General features: G+C 36.3%; 1 protein-coding gene across 2 annotated transcripts in view; it reads right to left on the bottom strand.

Moving 5' to 3' along the window:
• Nucleotides 1-19,848, bottom strand: part of CHD7 (chromodomain helicase DNA binding protein 7) — an 88,926-nt gene that overhangs the window by 20,164 nt on the left and 48,914 nt on the right. The window contains exons 7-16 of one of the 2 annotated variants that reach the window (XM_062489238.1): nucleotides 18,221-18,276; nucleotides 16,833-16,947; nucleotides 15,394-15,477; nucleotides 14,344-14,481; nucleotides 14,126-14,247; nucleotides 13,447-13,690; nucleotides 8,699-8,875; nucleotides 7,216-7,359; nucleotides 4,766-5,021; nucleotides 78-288 (exon numbers count right to left, since the gene is read on the bottom strand). The exons of the other annotated variant lie outside the window; for it this stretch is intronic. Of the exons in view, the coding sequence (XP_062345222.1) occupies nucleotides 78-288; nucleotides 4,766-5,021; nucleotides 7,216-7,359; nucleotides 8,699-8,875; nucleotides 13,447-13,690; nucleotides 14,126-14,247; nucleotides 14,344-14,481; nucleotides 15,394-15,477; nucleotides 16,833-16,947; nucleotides 18,221-18,276 (1,547 nt within the window). The remainder of the gene's footprint in view (nucleotides 1-77; nucleotides 289-4,765; nucleotides 5,022-7,215; nucleotides 7,360-8,698; nucleotides 8,876-13,446; nucleotides 13,691-14,125; nucleotides 14,248-14,343; nucleotides 14,482-15,393; nucleotides 15,478-16,832; nucleotides 16,948-18,220; nucleotides 18,277-19,848) is intronic. 2 annotated transcript variants of the gene reach the window in all.

Here is a 19,848-nt window from a genome sequence, read left to right as displayed (position 1 = left end):
GTTACTCACAGGTTAAATGCAGTGGTCACTGAGGAAGGCAGAGTTTATTTATAATTGTATTATATTGTTGCTCTCACCGTCTTTGAATGAGGTAGTCTTCCAGTATGTCCAAGCAGCGCACCATCTGGGAAAAGATAAGCACCCTGTGGCCACCAGCCTTCAGTTTTGGCAGCAGCTTGTCAATCAGTACGAGCTTGCCAGCAGCCTGGATCATTGCCTGGAGCTGAAAATCTGGAGAGTCGGCATTGTGTGTTTCTTTAAACTCTTCCAAAATTTTCTCTTCAGCACCTGCAAAGATTGGACAGCAATACATGAACACTGCAAAGGGTTTTATCAATAAACAATGAGCTTGCCTTCAATACCCTACAGAAACTGCAGGAATGTTTTAAGCGCTATGTGAATAAACATTTATAAAAAATATTAAGCTTAAATTTGAAGCAAACATACACACAAATATGGCAAAAATAAAAAAATAACAGAATTTTTTTTCTTCTTTTGAACGACACTAAACTCTTTAATAAATAAATTTATAGAACTATTGACACACAATTCAATGAAGAGAGAAAAAATATGAAAAAATTGAACATATTTCAACTGATGAAATGGAATTTTTTTTCTTTTAAAAATATAATATGAAAGAAAACAATGTCTTTTTTTCTACAGGAAAATACAAGGGACACAAATCACATTTAAAGTCTGTGCCTCTAAAATCAGCCTTAAACACCCCCATGATGTGTACCTGCTCCTTTTGTGATTAATTATAAAATCAAAATCCAAACAAAATACTAACTGGGGGGAAGTAGCTATGAAATTACTATTTTACCTTCTATTTAGTTTTTTCTTACTGAATGTATTTTTTTTGTTCAGTTTGATGAAGCTACCCAATGTATTTATTCTTCCCAGAATTAGTCAAAAGTTCTCTCTTGCCACTCGCTTTGCCTATGAATGATATGCACAGCAGCACCTATTTCCTTGTTCTGCTCACTATTGGAAGACTACAGACCAAGTTCAAGCTTTCTCTTCAACCTCTCCTAAGCTTTTATTCCATTTTTATATCACTTCTACAAAGTGGGCAATTCCAAGAACTATCAGATTTCCATTCTTGGCATGTAAAAGGTTAGGAATCTTTGTTCTAAGCTTATTTCAGCTCCAAATAAGCGCCTTTTTTTTGAGCTATCTTGTTTTTCCCTCTGCTTTTTTTTTTTTTTAAACAAAATACAGTCTGTAAAATATTTCTAGTTTGTCTAATACTCAGTTTCAATAATGCTTTTGAATAGCACAAGGAAAGATGGAAGGGTTGGGGGAGGGGGAAGCACAGCTTACTGCCAGGCTTCTGCTGAGCATCTCTCTCTCAAATCCCAGCTCTAAGTAGATGCCTGTAAACAAACATGGAAATGCACCCTCCCTGTGCGATCGCTGGTTCAGTGCCCGCTGTAATGCGGTGCCTGAACCAGATTCCACCCGGGGCAGGCTGCCTGACAGCTCCATGCTGCTCCATGCACTCGCACTACTCGTTTTTACACAACCCTATGGACTCAAGATGTGACCGCTTTTCAAGATAGTTTTACGTCCCTGGATTTTTCTGATCTGGATTCCCTGCTCCCAGCACTACTCATCCTAATGGTTTGCACATAAGAAAAGTAAGCCCATATGAAATTGAGTGTAAGCAGACACTCAAAAGTTCCCTTCAATCATATTATCGCCCATCTTTGTAAAACAGGAAGAAATCTGGGCAGCAAATCTCAGATTCTGTACTGAACTTTGGCAATTCCAGGACACAACAGACTTGTCAAGCAGTTCACATACAGTAATTTCAGTCACCTTTCCAGCATACAGCAATTATTTCTGACTCAACTGCAATGTCCAGATTTAAGTTTCACTACTGTTAAGCAACCCAGTATGTGAGAAGAGCATCTGCAAAAGCAAACCACATTACAACAAACCCACAATCTGGTCTAAAGAATGGTGAATTTACACTATCAGAGCTTTGTCTCAGCAAGACCCAAATCCACCACAGATAACTCCAAAAATCTGTTCTTTCAGCAATTTTGTCCCAGCTAAATCCTGTAGAAGATTATCCTTTTTAATTCCTACTACAACTGCAATTACATCATGTCCAATGAGCAGCCCTGTTACCCAAACGTTACTTGATGCAGTACTTGCAGGTCTGTAAAGTTACTTCCTACTCTAACTGATTTTTAGCAGGAGATGAAAGGAATGTATCTGAATGTGTGGTTCACATTCAGGGAAACCTTCACTTTTACTCTTCATTAGGAGAGGCTTCCAGGGCTCAAGAGTGCACAACAAGCAAAGTAAGGAGCCTTTCTGGTGTTCAGCACTAAGATGTGTAAGTACAGAGGCATTCCTCACTGCTGGTTCTTGGAGACAGAGAGAGGAATAAATACTTGAGAAAGGTTGCTATGGAGAAAACAAGGAGTCCAGCCCTAAGAAAAATGACAGACAATGCTTTACCCAAGTTGGCTGGAGAATACCCAACATGCAGTAACTACCTCGAGAAATCTACTCCCAGTCTCAGCAGACCACAGAACACATCTATCAATCAAGAAAGAAACAAAACCCCCACTTCAACTCCTACCATACTATTTCCATCATATGACTGAAGGTTATATAGAAGATTTGCTTGCAACTCTCACACAAAACAAAACATGTTAAAATCTTCAAATACATGTGCACTACTGCTTGCTCACAAACCCCACAAAGTGGGAAGAAAATGAGGATTCAGAAACACTTTTATAAAAAAGCACTTAAGCTTAGAAAACAGAACTTGCTACTGCAAGAAATCATTCATCAGAATACTATGCAACCATAAGTACTTGCACTGCAAAAACTCTTAGCAGAAATAAAATAAACTTGTGCCATTACACAAATGACGAAGTTGTTCAATATCAATCAACAAAATAAAACCTTGGGCTCTGACGACTACAGCATGTAGGAGTATTTTCTGTCCTAGAACTACAAAGGATGTATTTGTTTAGTTCTATCTCCACACTAACACATCATGATTTCTTTTTCGCTTCAAATCTGAAGGCTCAATCCACCTACCATGTTGCTGAATGGTACCAAATCCAAAGGTTCAAAATATCACAAAAATGTTATAAAGGCAAATGCATTCAAGAAACAAATGCACTTCCCTTTATTAAGACTAAGATACAGTCATTAAGAAATACTTGAGGTTTTCTAAATTAACACCTGAACTTTTATCAATGGCTAAATTATATTAAATAATAACAAGACTTCCGAGGAAAAAAATATCACTGCTGTAGGCAACACTGCAAGCACTGCTCATAAAACTGTTTGACAAAAAGTAGCAGCAAAATATTCAGGTTTTTTTCTTTCAACAAAATGAAATAAGGAAAAATAATATCAAGTTTAAAAACTAGCTGAAAGCCAAGAAGAATGAATTCAGACACTCATAACCTGAACAGTCCGAACTATTCTAATAAGCTCATTTATACAATGGATTAACTTGAGCCAAAAAATCAAGTCAAAAACCCCAACAAACCCTGCGCCAGAACCACAGAGCTACTTTATGTCATACGAGTTTAGAAACTGAACAGCCACCAGCATGGATGAGTTTAAGTACTTTGGAGTAAGCCTGTATCATGTCTTTGGAAGAATTACACGTGCATGAAATATAATTAGATGTAATTTCATGAATCAGCTTAAGCGTTTTACCCCCCATTTTAACGAAAAGTGTCAAGAAAAAGAACTTGGATACTGCAATATGGAAGTCATACAATAAAAAACCTGGAATCACATATGGCTCTGAAACAAAACGGTCTTTCTTCAAGAAGCCTATAACCAGGAAAAACCAACCATAAATCATATCTAGTAAGAAACAGGAGTTGGGAAACAAGAAACTAGTAGAATGCAATCCTATGTGGAGGCCTGAGTTACAACCTCAGAGGGAAGAACTGACCAGCACATACAACTTTAGCATATTCAGACAACTAGAGCTGGCTGGTTCATCACAGGGTTGGTTACTGGAACAGCCTCCCCAGGGAAGTGGTCATGGCACCACGAGTGAGAGTTCAAGGACCAACTGGTCATTAAGTCATATGATTTAGTTTTAGGTAGTTCTGTAAGGAGCAGAGAGTTGGACTCAATAATCCCTATGGCTCCCTTTCAACTTAAAATATTTTTTTATTCCATACTACTTGCCAAAGATAATCCTGAAATAAAACCAATACCATCACACAGAAAAAGTCACTGAAGTCTAATACAACATGCACTCTAATCTTTCTCTTACTTGTCAAATTAAGAAAACTAACTGAACACATGTGGCCATAAAAGCAGGCTTGATCATGATTTCTTACTCTGCAACTTCTATTCAGAAATTTTAAGCTACTACCTTATGATGTCTGACAACAAGAAGGTAAGTAGCAGCTAAGTGTAAGTGGAGAAAAAGCTACCATATTCATGCCAGCATCCAACAACCCGCATGATAACTGAAGTCCTGCTTATCACAAATAGCAGAAAGTAAAACTTCGTAATACCAACATTAACTCAATCAGGGCTAAGTCTGTTGGGAAGCCTTGATAAAAAAAGCAGCACAGAAAAAAGCAGTTGCAACAGCAGTGCTGTCCTGCCTAGCAGATATCCATACCTATGAGAACCTAAAAGGTTATCTCACTTTTCTACTTAAAATAAATGAATAAACAAAAATACATACTAAAACAGAGTTTGTGCGTATTGTATATTTTTACAACTGTTTTTCAAATGAGGAGAAAAGTAGGCAGCCTACCATTAATAAGGTATGGATGATTGCAGCATTTTCTCAGTTCCATCATAGTGTTTAAAAGATTAGGTACATTTGCCTGACCTCCACCCTTGGAAAGAAATGTGAAATTCTTTTCAAGAATAGCACGATAGTATTTCTTCTGAATATTTGTCAGCTCAACTTCAATGATGGTTTCCTCTTTGGGGGCCAGGTTCTTTTCCACATCCTCCTTGAGACGTCTCAGCATCATCGGCTTCAAAATAGCTTGCAATTTTTGCACCTGGAAAACAGATGTTTAATAAAATAACTGAATTAAAACTGCTAGGAATCAAATACTCATTTTTCAATTTCCTTAATTTTAAAATCTTTGTTTTCTACTTCAAATGTCAAGCAGAACACATTGTAAAAAAAATTTCCTAAGTGACTCAGCAGCAAGTTCTTCTCATGACATACATTTCTAGTCTATTTTGGTGTGTTTAGTGATGCCTGTTATTGAATAGACCTCACTCAGAACTATCCTTTTAGACACAAATCTACAGAGCTAACCCTTTGTTAAATAAGCAAATCTGACCCTTTAAGATAATTTTTGCAGTTCACTTCCAATTGCTAATCAGTATTTAATGCTATTTTCCCACTTTAAAATATCTGCTTCTAATTATTTCCTTATTTCCCTAGTTTTGACATCCACCGAAGTAGAAGATGATTTAGCACTGGTCTAAAAATGAAAACATTTTATTTCTGTTAATTTTTATAACACTGACAAATTTTAGTGTTTCCAGGTTTTGCAGCCTATTCTTTGAGACACATCCTAAAGGGTGGGAGAGGCAAAGCAGAAAATAGCCTATTTTTAAAGAAAACTGACAAGTTTTTAAAAGCTTTCCTTAAGTCTCCTACATAAAAAGCTCAAATATGTCCCATATAAAAAAAAAACCAAAACACCTGGTGTTTAGATTGTGTCTCAAAGTACAAACCACCTCAGTGCTTAAAAACTAATAATTCACCCTGAAATTGGTCATCATCTCCTGATGCAGAGCTGCACAGCAGAAGCATGAACAAAAGACACTGTCTCCTGAGTTTACATAATTCTTCTAGTAATACAGCAACTTCAGAACAAAAGGATGAGCACAGAAGGATGAACAACTGAGAAAATATATGGACTTGGATTGCAAAGAATGAAGAAGAAAACCCAAGTCATTAACACATAAACCTGGCCCACCACTTGAAAGACAAACCCAATTTCAAAACCTCTGAGTGTCAACAGATAAGTTCAAAAGAACTTGTTGGACCAAGCAATCCAGGCTCTAATTCTGATCATGGCCAACAGCATTATTTTAGCAATAGTTCCACGCATAGCTTCAAAACCTTCCAGTCATTTTCAGCTGACCATACAAAAGCTATGTTGAGAATTAGGATATATTAGCTGCAGTTCAAACAGTTCATTAACAGGACTACATGGCTTCTGCATCAGAGCTGGTTCACTTTCAGTCAGGTCAGCGTCCATTCTGACTGACACGTAATAGCATGCACAACCTATGGAAATATATCCCATGATATTGCCAGGTGGCCAGGGGTTAGAGGAAGAGGTATTTTGTAATTTAGACTGACATGTGAAAGTGTTGTTCTTAAAGAAAGTCAACAAATTCAAGCAGTCAAAAGTTGAAAGATATAAAAAATTGAATTTTCAGACAAAGTCAACAAAGTTACACACAAAAATATGTGCGGTTATTATCACAGGAAGCAAAGGGTCAAATTTAAGATGCCATGCTTCAGTTAACTCCTAATATTAAGGTGGTTTGGCCTTTTAAAAAGCTTTGATACATAGAAAGAAATTTTACATTTCAGATATAAAACATGTTGCACATAAGGTCTTTAATTTTGTATTGATTTACGCATTTCTACTATTGGACAGCTTGAGAAATCTGTTTCTGAGTAAAAAAATCTCCCTCCATTTGGTTACCTCTTGCTAAACTGGGTTTCAAGTACGTTCCTGTTTGCACTTAAGTCATTGAGAAAACTCTCAGATGTTAATTCTACAGAAGTTATAGGAGCAGTCCTGTCACTGTGATGCTTAAGGAAGAATGTAAACTGACAAGTTAATTCTCTCAGAAGTATTTTCACCCAGAAACTGTTACAAGACACCCCACCTCTGTTTCTAAACACTACATTTTAATAAAGGGAATTTTTTCCTGTTTCTGCAAGACCAATGGACAAAGGACTTTAAAAACCAAACAAAAAACAGAACAGTGATAAGGCAGAATTAATTTTGGCCAAAAGAAAAAAAATCCTCAAACAAATGAAAAGAAACAAAATTTTTAAAATGGATAAACCCACCATAGTGTTCCAGGAAGCAAATAGATATTATTTGAAAAAAAAAAAAAACAACAAAAAAAACCCAAGTAATGAAGTTCAGATGCAGAGAAATGGATAAATTCACAATATCTAAAGTGAAAAGTCTGTGTGCAAAATAAGTTTACCTGCTCTTCAGTTTTAAGATCCCCAAATTCTTGCATGAATGTGGTTTCTGATGGAAAACGACCTGGTTCCAAGAAGTGAAGCAAGCTAAACAGCTCTTCTACTGTATTTTGCAAAGGGGTTCCAGTAAGCAGCACTTTATGCTCCTGAAAGGTTAAGAAACAGTTGCCTAGGAATCTGTCACTATAATTTCCAATGGAAAAATAAACAAAATTCTTTCCCCTTGTCACCGTATGTCTGTCTCATGTTTGCTTCCTCTCCCCTCCCCCCGCTACTTACATAAAACTCTTCTATAGGCTTTTCTAACTGGTACTCTGGTGTTCCTTCATTTACAGCCTAGAAAAACACTTCACTACTTAAGCAGCTTCAAAAGTCCTCCAAGGTACAAGAACAGATTTTACTGGTCCACATTGTCCCATCCCTTTCACAAGTAGAATGAACCTTAAATGGCAAAGTAACAGTTGAAGATATCCCATCATTTCCAGTAAAAATCCACTGATTTACCACACCTCCAAATGACCTCAGTGCACTGATCTCCTCAGGCCAGGAGATCAACACAGGATCCAACATGAAACCTGAAGCAGAGTTCTACCTTCTTACTACATGCAAAAGAGCACGAGAGTGGCAGAGACAAAAGTAGTACATTGCTTTAGAGAAGGAGCCCAGACAGGTTCAGCAACTAGCCCAGAGCCAAACATAAATTTAGCAGTGTAATAAAAACTAATGTTAGAAGTCCCACATCTCTATCTGTAGTCTGTAAGACTATAAGCTCTGCTTTCCTCTAACAGCAACCATAATAAGAAAAACAACATTTTTACAAACTGAATTACAGGTATTAACTTAGCATGACTGCATTATTCTCACATTTTAAAAGAATATTCTGCCCAAAATGAAGTAATTATTGTGTCTCTTAAATGGTAAATATCTTCACACTACCTGATTTTTCTTGGAGTTTGATACACTTATTTTGTACACATAACATAATACAAATTTATGTAAGCATGAGAAACCAAGTCACTTGCCATTCCTTAGTCAATATGAAAGAATATCCTTATAGCCACACAACAAATTAACATTAGAGATGACATTAATGCAGAGCAGTTAAACCCGCATGGCCAAATTTGGTCACCTGACCACATTATACTTTTCAATAAATATCTATGTGAAGAAGTGATGATGGATTAAGTCACAAGAAGGGAGAGAAAGGAAAGAATAAATTTATTTTGATTGTTTTAGAAGAATTCACATAATTCTGTGTCTAAATCAATGAAAAAACTTAAATATATTAAATATCAGCCCTATAAAACTGAAGGTACGCATATGCTTCCAGGTATTTTATACTTTCTCACCTGTATTCTCTTATTCTTCTTAATACTTGATGATTTACTTGAGAAAAAAAACCTTTTGTATTAGTTTTTGATTTAACCATAAATCAGAAGTAATAAAAGTACAGAAGACTCAAAGATAAGAGATGTTCACACTGACCAGATCCATCATCTTGAGTCCTTCCAAAAGCTTACAGTTCCTGTTTTTCAGCCTGTGGGCCTCATCAATGACCACGCAACGCCATGGAATGTTACGCAGCTCTGGGCAGTCAGTCAAGATCATTTCAAATGTTGTGATAATGGCATGGAACTTGTAGGACCCCTTTATCACACGACCCTAAAAAGAACAGCTAATGTTAAGTAAACTCCCTGGCAAAGAAAGGAAGCAATTTGCTTCACCTTCAAATTTTATTTTTTAAAAATACGAAACAGTACAATGGACAAGACATTTAAAGCAAATTAAGTCATTATTGCTGACTAAATGGGGAAATACAATTCAGTAAGTTTGTTACTGGCTTCACAATAGCCGTTTTTAATCCTGTAAATACGCCCAGAGAATTATTGCACATTGATTACCAAGAAGTTAGACAAGTATTTCAGATGTAATTCATATGGATTATACTAATGCCTTGAGGCATTAACGTATTGCTGCAATATTAAAGTAAGGTTTTCGGACTTTGTCAAGTGAAGGCACAAGAAAATCCTCCTGAACAATCCAAATACAGCAAAAGTGCACTAAAGTTTCCCTTTTACAACTATTTGAATATTGTGCTGACTGTTATCAGGTTGGGGTTTTTTTCCTGGTTAACATTCAGGATTCAAAACACCTACAATTCATAGAATGGCTTGGGTTGGAAGGGACCTTGAAGACCATCTAGTTCCAATACCCTGCCATGTGCAGGGACACCTTCCACTAGACCAGGTTGCTCAAAGCTCTGTTCCATCTGGCCTCAAATACTTCCAGGGATGGGAAATCTACAACAAATCTAGTGAACAGCTTTGACAGAAGCAAATATCTGAACTTTTAAATGGAGAATGTGCATCTCTGCATACAATTTCATAACATTTTTCTAAGTCTGTGTTAAGCAAAGTTCAACAGGACAATTAACTTGATGTCTGACACCATAGTCACTGGTTCATTAGTTCAGTCTTATTTTCAGCACTGAAATAAAGACTGATTTAAAAAAAATTCCTGGATAAACTTTATTCAAGACCATAAAACGAGCATCTTTCTGACATTATGCTATGCTTCTTCCCAACGCTGTTCAAAGAAAAATGTGATTTTGTAACTCCAGTGTCACTGGGTCTGTGCAGAAAAACTCTCTAAGGATGAGCATTACACAAGTCCAAAGCCATTCCACATTTTCAAAGGACTCTGTCATGGGTTGTATATTGAATAAATTTCAAAAGAAACATACATTTTATAGAAAGGTGACCATTTCTTCCTTTAGACCTGTGCAAGACTGAATCCTTTTGTAAGCAACCCGTATATGATCCTCTCCAAACTGTGGGGATCAGAATTAGCTACTAAACTCAATGAAATTATTGAAAACCTGATATCCTTAATTCAGCATTAAATCTGCCTACTCAAATCAAGAACATTTCACAGAGTAATGACCTGCTCAACAATGCTTTCTCGTGGCATAGTCCAGAAACATTGATCTTGTTAGGGGTAAATAAAGCTGTTACTTAACAAACAGCAGGTGAAGATACACTAAGTGGGCAGCTTTGAAAGCCAGCAAACTGAAATGCTGTAACCTTTTCATGAGCCAAGTAAATTTCCATCACAGACCAAGTCAGCTCTTTTCCAAGACTGTCATTAGCTGTATTTGGCACACACAGTTTTTTGTAATCTTAAAGCAGAACTCCATCTCAGAGGTGGGACAATACAGAAAAGCACATGGTTTATTTTGCATTCAAACCAGGGAAGGGCCCCTATGAAGACCTTTCAGTTATATTGCTCAAGAGCACCAGAACAGGCTTCTCTATGTGAACCTCACAGCAGAATGTCTCTGATAACACCATGTCCTTACTGCTGAAGTCACACCATTGCAGAAACTTATTTTGTTATTGACTACTCTCTAGCATTTCACAACTTGACCCTGCTAACGGGGGCTGACTGAAAAATCACACTACTGCAGATGGGGTAGGTGCTTTTTATACATGTTCTCTGTTGTTACTGCCCTTCAAAAGCCACTCTTACTTTCTCAATGTTCAATTGTCTTTCTGAGAAAAATCTCAGCTTGAGAGGCCTCTTTTCATATCAAGACCTAAAAAGCCAAAGATGCCCAATGCCTGGGTTGATGTGTCTGGCAAGGAAACTAGAAATAATGCTGCTAAATCATGTGTTCTTTCACTCCCTTTTTGTCTCCCATCATATGCCCAGTGATGGTACTTTGGAGAATGTCAGAATGAACACTACATGGGGATTCTTTTTTTCAGAACATGAAGAGATTTTTTTCCCTGTAGTTCAGTTTCTACCATGTGTTTCACAGCTGACACTCTTAAAAAGAATAGAACACAGAAGGTGATTTTTTGACACACCTAGAGCTGGCTGCCACCAAAAAGATGAGTTCCCTCCACTTCTCCTTTATCCCTAAAAATAGTAATTGTCTGATTCTCCTCTTAAGACAGTTCAGGGAGCAAAGCCAGCAGAAAATTATTCATTTTTCTATGTCATGAGTGCTTTGTCATTACTCACTATGGGGTCAAATGACAGCCACGCTCATGGCAAGAATTGAGTTGAGAATACGGCAGTAGGGGAACAAAACTTTCTGCTGCATCTTGCTATAGATCCTTTTAGTTACTTTTAGATCAATGAAACAACATTGCCAAAATAACTAAGAATCTGTACAGTAAGTGGGATTTTTCAGATTGCATTCCTTCAGGTTTCATGCTAAGCAACTGCTAAGGAGAAGAAGATGCAGGGAACAAGCACCACTTAAATAGCAAAAAAATACATTTTTTAATACAGGAAACAATTCAGCAGAGACACTATTTGCACAAGCCCAAATTTTAAAATTATATAAAATATCAGTATCTGCTAAGAAATTATTTTAGAATCAGAAAAACTGATTTCAAGCCCACTTTATTTGTATATTATACATCTAGGTAAGAAGCTAAATGTGAGAATTGCCATAAAGAATATTAGAGATTAATAGAATGGCCTGGATTGGGACCTTAAAGATCATCTAGTTCCAACACTCCTGATGTGGACTAGGACATACACAACTTCTCTGGGACACTAGACCTCAATGAAGCAACTGCTACTCAAATAAATCTTCAACAAACACAGAAATGATTTTCATTTGAAAGGTTCTTTGATAAATTGCTGAGAAAACAGTTATTTTTGGACCACACAGCTGTAACTTTTAACTAATATAAATTACGTGTTTCTCTACTATATTTAAGTATGTAGTTCTATTTCTGTTTGCCCTAATGGCATGTCAAGTTGTACCACAGTCTTCACCCTCAAAACGCTTTTTAATCAGATTTTTACCTGTAAAAGCATATTTTCTATCTCGAAATCTATCTCTAAGCTTTGCTCTGATTTTTCAACACAATTTGAGGACATGAAGGGAGAACTAAGCAGAACTGGACAAAATGATGGACATCACATCACTGACAAAGAGGAATATGTTGCAACTTTTCTGATCTTTATATTAAAGATTTGTTTCCTTCTGCACACTTGCAGTACTCTGGCCCTTTTAACCACCATGTCACAGTATGAACTCATGTTTAACTGGTCATGTGCCATGACAAAAAAGGATCTGCTTTTGTCTTACAGCCTTCCCAGAGCTAAGCTCTCCATATGGTAAGAATCATCTTCATTCCTTGTTCACAGACAGCCCTTCATTTAGCTATTCTGAGTATGGCTAGATTGGATACAATTTATTAAGTAATGCAGCTTACTCTGTATCCATGAACTGTCTTAATCATTTACCACTCTCCACATCTTTGTGTCATTTGAAAACTTCCTCAGTAATGATTTTATGTTTTCTTTCAGGTCATTGCTAAGTTATACAGCTCGTGGACACGAACCAATCCCTGAAGAACTATGCTGGAAATGCAAATCATTTCTCATTAACAATTACATCAAGAAATATCAGCTAGCCAGTTTTAAATCCACTTAACGTGTGGCATATTGATTTTATATCCTTCTAGTTTATTAATCAAAATGTCCAGTGGCATAAAATGAAATGCTTCGAAGAAAATCTAAATGTATGAATTCATCACTATCACTTTTTAAAGCTCAGTTGGAAACTCCACAGGTTGAACTTCTACTCTTTTGCTCTTATATGAGGAAGATTTTATTGTTCTGCAATAACATTCAATGTATGCACATTTTATTTTCCCCCAATTCTGTTAACTCCAGGAAAGGCCATGCACTTATGAGTAGGGATCTGCTGCTCTTCTTAGTTTCTGTTTTCCAAATAATTTTCTGTTTCTACCCTTGGTCTTGTCTGTTTTCCTTTACTCACAACTATTCAACCTAACCACAGTAACACAGATTCAAAACATATCTGACTCACAAAATTTGATAAAGAAGCATTGACAGGTTTAATTTCTGCAAGCAGGTCTTTCCTGGAATGGTAGGCAAAGATTGATTTTTAAGCTTAGTTCCACTTAAAGGAGTTTCTCCATTAAGAATCTCATCTGCCAGTTCCCCTCAAAAACGCAAAATAACAAAAACCTTGCATGAAAGAATCAAACTCTAAACAAAAATTGCACCATCTCTTAGTGCCCCTTTATTCCCTGAGAGATACTGGCCACTATTAAACAACATTCTTAATACATGCATCTGTATTTCTAACTGAAACCTAACATACCAGTAGTGAAAACTAACTGATGTTTTAATAAACAATAATAGCATTTACAAAAAAAAAAAAAGTCATTAAGAGCTTTTACCTGTGGATCTTTGAAATACATTTCATACAACTGAATGGTCCGCCGACTCGCTTGACTCCCATGATACACAACCACATTCAACTCTGTCCAGGTGCGGAACTCCCTTTCCCAGTTGGGAATTGTGGACAATGGTGCAATAACCAAGAAAGGACCATGGATTCCTTTCAAATATATCTCATAGAGAAACGTAATGGACTGGATAGTCTTTCCCAACCCCATTTCATCTGCTAAAATGCAGTTTCGTCTGAAAACAAAAACAAAAACTGGCTGAATGATTTATTCCCAACTTAAAATGTAGAAAATCAGTAAAGCGATAACCTGAATAAACCACATATTTCTAGAATGAAAAGGCATCATAACATTTTGCATTTCAAATAAATATTACAATTTGTGATGCAGTCAGCATGGATATATCCCTTCTATGTACCTCTCAAGTTCACAAGGGGGAGGAAGGGGCAGCAGGGGCATGCACGAACCCAAAGCACTTGCCACAAGAATCTATCTGAAATATTCATGTTCCACCCCAAATTAATTTGTATATGACTAACAGCAAAAAAATGAGCCATGTAAATGATTCTAAAATCTCACTTTAGCAGGTTACTTTAAAAGGCTACTATTTCAAATAAGCTATAAAAGCTTTTCCAAAGCAGGATTCAGTAGGAAGCAATGTTTTACGTACGTGTTGTACCAATTGAAAAGAAGCCAGTTTACTCCCTCCAACTGGTATTCCCTGAGTTTGTTATTGTTTTTATACTCCCTGGAACTCTCTGATTTCTTCCAGTCATCGGCAGGAGGTCGCTCCTGTTTCAAATACAGCAAATCCCATTAGTGGTTTCTAAAAGACCACATTACTTAACTATTTTCAAATAAAATCCTCTCTATAGAGCCAATTCTTACCACACGCTCCATTTCTGGCTCCCTAGACATCAGTTTCTCAAATTCTTCAATCTTGGCTTGGTCGATGTCTTGCTTGAGCTCCCAAGTGCTGTCTTCGTAAGGAAGAGAACACCACTTCACCAGATAATGCGTTACAGGCTTTGTTAAGACAAAAATTACATGATATCACAATACAGAAAGAATAAAAGTGTACCCATTCTTACAGGAGATCTGCAGGCTAGATGAAATTCAAAAAAGCTTGATCAGACCTGAATGTCTGACTCAGCCAGAAGGATAAGCAAACATCAGGCTGACACCTTGACGACCTAACCAACTAAAATGAGAATCTGGAGAAAGCAGGTTTACCACCAAAATGAGCATAACACATTTGAAATCACTAAGATTAGACTAAAGTTTAGAAGCAAAATAATACTCATATTTCAACCCTTAAAATTCCATGCTTTACTACATATTTTGAAATCAACTCTTATCAGCATCATCAGAAACTTCACAATAGACAAATCAGCCATCACCATTTCACTGACTGAGCAACATGGAAAAAGCAACGCTGCCAGTGAAGCTTTCTATTCTCCCAGGACCAAAAAGGAATCTCATGGAAGACAAAATCATCTTTTTTTTCCAGAACAAGTTATGAAAAATGAAGAAACATCAAGTTCAGGACTTCTTCTCTAACAGGTAGTCTAAACCGTTATGACATTTAGCTAAGACTCTTTCTTGCAATTTTCATTTAAATTCTGCATTACATGCACAGACATCATATTTCTACAGTATTAAATATCACTTCTTCATTGTTGTTGCTTTTTGGTTGGTTGTGTTGTGTGCTTTTTTAAATACAGGTAACTCAGAAGAAGTCTGGAATTCTCACTTAATCCCTTTTATTTAAGGGAAACTGCTACATTAGCCAATGTTTTCTCAAACATGTTCCTACTTTCCACACAGATATACCGTGGTATTTTCTGTGTTTAATATATTCTTATTAATATATTTCTAAACAATAAATCATGAACACAATGCCTGTATGACTAGAGATGCACTAGAAGTTTTGTTTACCTCTCCATTGTCATCTGTGCTACGTGAAAAATCCATGATTCGATCGACTTCCACATAATCTGGATTAAAAAGCTCATCATCAATCTGTTCAAAGAGAGAAGCAAAAATATAAAATATATCTCTATTAGCCCTTCCTGAGAAGAAAAATGATTATATATTTCACCAGGCAATAATATTTTGGGTCACGGTGACACAGAATTTATATTTGGCAAACTTCAACATGTTAATTGAAATGCTACAATTCAGCACGATCATTCCCCGTGAGGGAATCAGACTTCTCAGACTTTGTTAACTGGGCCTCTTAATTACTGTGTGAAACCTTTTACTGTGAGAGAATGTTTAAGAATATTTTAAATGAAGTGTGAAATTACAATTCACTAATGAGCAATCGAAAAGGCTTATGGCATGCAATGCATTTAGCATTCTTGAAAACTACAGCTTGCAATAAAGAAATTAGAGCCTTGTACACTAAGTGCCCCTGGATTATTTTAACTACAGGAATTGTCTAACTGCTTTACAAGAAAGATTTAAAGATTATTATTTCAAAAGCAAAGGAAACAATGCATGAACACAGAGTTTCTCCAAAAATCACCATTTGTCAGGTTTGTTCTTACGCCTTAAACAACTGACAGGATTGTCTTCCATACTAAAGCATTGCATTTCATTTTGCAGTTTTGAGATCCACTCCAACAGAAGTGACAGGCAAAAGGACTAAAGACTGTATATTTTAAAAGCTTTTTCTAAAACAATGACAAATTCCAAGTATTTACAATAACTTGTGATCCACTTGGAAACAGATTAAAAAAAGAAAATGGAAAGAATTCCAAGTATCTTCACTTAGAACAGATGGAAATTTTCAATTTGCAACAGGTTTTTATTCCATCTTGAATGATACAGCAAAAATAAATATAAATAAATGCACACAGTAGCTCATGAACGCTTTTTTTTTTCCTTAGAAGACAGCATTTTTCTAAAAGGTAATCTTTCAGAGACACAAATCAGCAGATCTGGTCTTTTATTGACAGGACCCCTGCCACATTTCTGCTTATGGCTCTAAGTGAAATTAAATTGATGATAAAAAGCTTAGAATCCCCAGTGAGCAGCAGCCCATAACATAGAAAAATGGCATGCATTTCTTCTGGCATAATCAGTTCCTGAGAAAAGAGACATGGTACTGATTCGGTCATGCTTACAAGGCTAATAACTAGCCACTCACTTCAAGGAAAAAGACCAACCAAAACTACAGGAAAAAGTATATGGTCAGGATAGATCACCTGACTTTCATAAACTTGCAAGACTTGCATCCAGAAGGTTTTATACCAGAATAAGTACTACTGATATATCACAAAGCTATTCAAAATGTTCTGCTTGTATACAGAACAAGAATTCCTAAGAATATTCCTTAAATACCCAAAAGAAACAAACAAAAAAAATCATACTTCAGAAAGGAATTTATTCTGGCCCTGTTTTGCCTTAAACCGCTTAATCTTCTGCTGAATTCTCTTGTCTTTGTCCAGCTCTTCCACAGATGCCCACTGACAGTGAAGGTAAGAACTAGAAGATGAAACAGAAAAATCTTACTCAAAACTCTGCTTCCATTGCACTCCTTAGGTATTCCATTAGCATAACTAGATCTTTGCAGCACAACATAGAGGAATACTTAGAAAACTTGACACTATCTTCTTTATCATACAGGTTATTAACCAATCATCTTTACTCAAAGTAATTATACTTACTAATAGAGAAACTTGTCAGGAAATAGAAACAATTCCCACACAAAACTGTTGATGAAAAGATGCATATATTTTAAGCGCTACCATCCTATAATTTTTTTTTTGTGAGAATAGCATTGTAACTCAAAATTACTTGTGAGTCTTTTAAGACCAACAGAGAAAAAAGAAACCCCCCCTTGTAAATGCAGTTCCACAGTAACAACATAGAAGAACAGTATCTCTGCCAAACTGACTTGTCCCACTCCATAAATTTAGTCTGTCAAAAGTTCTAGTGCTAAGACATAACAGTTAACACAAAAATTATGTCTATGTAATAGAAACTAAACAAAGCATAATTAAGCAATTAAACATTATACAATAAACAATATAGTGCAAAGGATACAAAAATGACAGTATATTTAAAGTGAAGTCAACTACATGCAGTTAGCTGCCATAAGCTCCCTTAAAGCAGATTTTTCTCTCTCGGACAGAAAATTTGGCAAAAATAGACAAGGTGTGCTATTCTCCTACAAGAAAAGTGAGCTTATCCAGCTACGAAGTGTTTTATTTTTAATACTGATTGCATTGCAGTTTCAGAGTCCAGAAGTGAAACAACATACTGCTCTCACCATGATTACATTCCTCTCATGGAGGGGTAACGATCTGCTGGAATATTGAAAGCCATGTCGTTTGTTTGTTATCTTAGACACTTTGTTTAACGTAAGTCTTGTTTTTGAAACATCATCAAGGGTTATTTTTGAGTAGTTTTCACACACTTGAGCTACAGTTGCAGTTAGACCTACACAGCACAGGTGTGTGCTCCTGAGGCTGCATGCATTATGAGCCTTAAAGTATTTAACAGCAGAGCAATTTTACCTATGGATTTAATTTAGGAGAGAACACAAATTAATTTTGGAGAGAACACAAATTAAGATAACACTGTCAAACCCTGTACCACCAATGAAAGGTACTTCTCTGTTTGTCACTATTTTGGATTAAACATTAGATATGTTTAAAGTTTGATAATAATTTGTATCAATTACAAAACCAGTTTTGTAGCTATCTGAAAGTGATATGAACTTAAGGATAGCAATCAAATCTGTAACTTTACTTACAAGTTTTTGTACTTTACGTAGAATTCCTCTACTTCTACTTCCTCTCCGTTCTCCATCTAAAAGAAACAAAATTATGAAAAATTAATTAAATCTATAAACAGCCTAAATTTAGTGAACAATTTAAAAACTGTCTGAGATATGGACTATGGCCCCCACACAGAGACACAAGTGGAGGTGTAGGAAAAGGTTTGTGGGGGAGGACATGGGTGAGGAGTTTCCTCCAGCTGCTTACCCAAGTACATACTGCACTGCTTACTACAACTTCCAAGACATGAATCATTTGAACTCCTCCCTAACCACATGCAGCTTCATTCACAACCTCACCCCAAATCTGGCTTTCTGCCAAACCCACAGTGTTAAGTAGAAGCCAAGTGTACCATTTTCTCAGGCAGCAGCCAATTAGCAACTGCACTCCTGAATGCCATATGTATTATTTTTGGCTGGCTCATGGCAACTTTACATTGTGGGTTTTGTAATGTTTTAAAAAAGAGTTTTAAAGGGGGTTTATTCCTCTATATAGTTAATAACTCCAAACAAGAAGCCATATAAAACTAAACCATATACCTCTGCTAGAATTGTAGTGCATCAGTGTTCATGGCTTTAGTTTTACTCAATGGTGCAATTAAATTCACTCAGGCAAGATGTCTCACATACAGAGCAGCCAAATTAAATTAACACCCAAAAACTACATTTAAAGCAAGGTTAAAGTTGTGACATAAACCAGCAAAACCAAGGGCATTCAGTGCTAAGGGTTGAGCTACCCTTAACTCATCCCTGGTGCCAAAATATTGCATAACATATGGCATGTAATACTTTGTTGAATTATTCCTTAACCCAGCCATAGGACAAACTAAGGACAGTGCACCAGGCACACATTTAGAATTTGGTTTATGTCACAACATTAACGGTTTGTTTTTATTAATGAACTTTAGGAAAATTTTAAACAGAGCAGCATCTTCTGGTTCATGCACTTCATCAGGGACAACATAATTTGCAATAAATACTGTATATGCAGTAATATACAGGCAAAACTGGTAGTTGCTGTATAAATCAACATTTTTTTGTACTTTTATATATTTTTTAAAAGATATATATACACATACACACACACACAAGTGGGACTACTCTGAAACTTGAATTGCCATCTTCAGTTGCTGGCTAGATTTCACCTCCACAGCAGTGCAATTAAAGAACAGTAGCAGCTGCATTAAATTGTATTCTAGAACAGGGAAGTTCATACATTCCCAGTCCCTGATTCACACAGTATTCCTTTACATCCTGGCTAGCAAGGGAGTTACAGTTTAGCATTTATATCACTCCAGTACAGTCTGTTTGTATTCCTTTCTAGAGAGAGAAGCAACACCAGATTTCATCTATTTCTCCCTAAAGAAATGGAAGAAGACTACCCGTGCTACTTTTTGATCTTTTTCAATCTTCCATCGAAGATGAGCTCTCCAAACCATCCTCTAAACCCAAACACAGGGAAGAAAAGAAACTTCTGACACTCCCAAAAACACTGACAAAGGAAGGAATCTGAAGACCATCAAAACAAAAAAAAAATAGAGCAGTCTTTATCAAGATTATATTAATATTTAGAGATCAAAACTGCACTGAAAAAAGAATCTGGA

The sequence above is a fragment of the Cinclus cinclus genome, chromosome 1 (genome assembly GCF_963662255.1).
Source record: "Cinclus cinclus chromosome 1, bCinCin1.1, whole genome shotgun sequence".
Lineage (NCBI taxonomy): Eukaryota > Metazoa > Chordata > Aves > Passeriformes > Cinclidae > Cinclus > Cinclus cinclus.
This window is presented reverse-complemented; position numbering and strand designations above follow the sequence as displayed.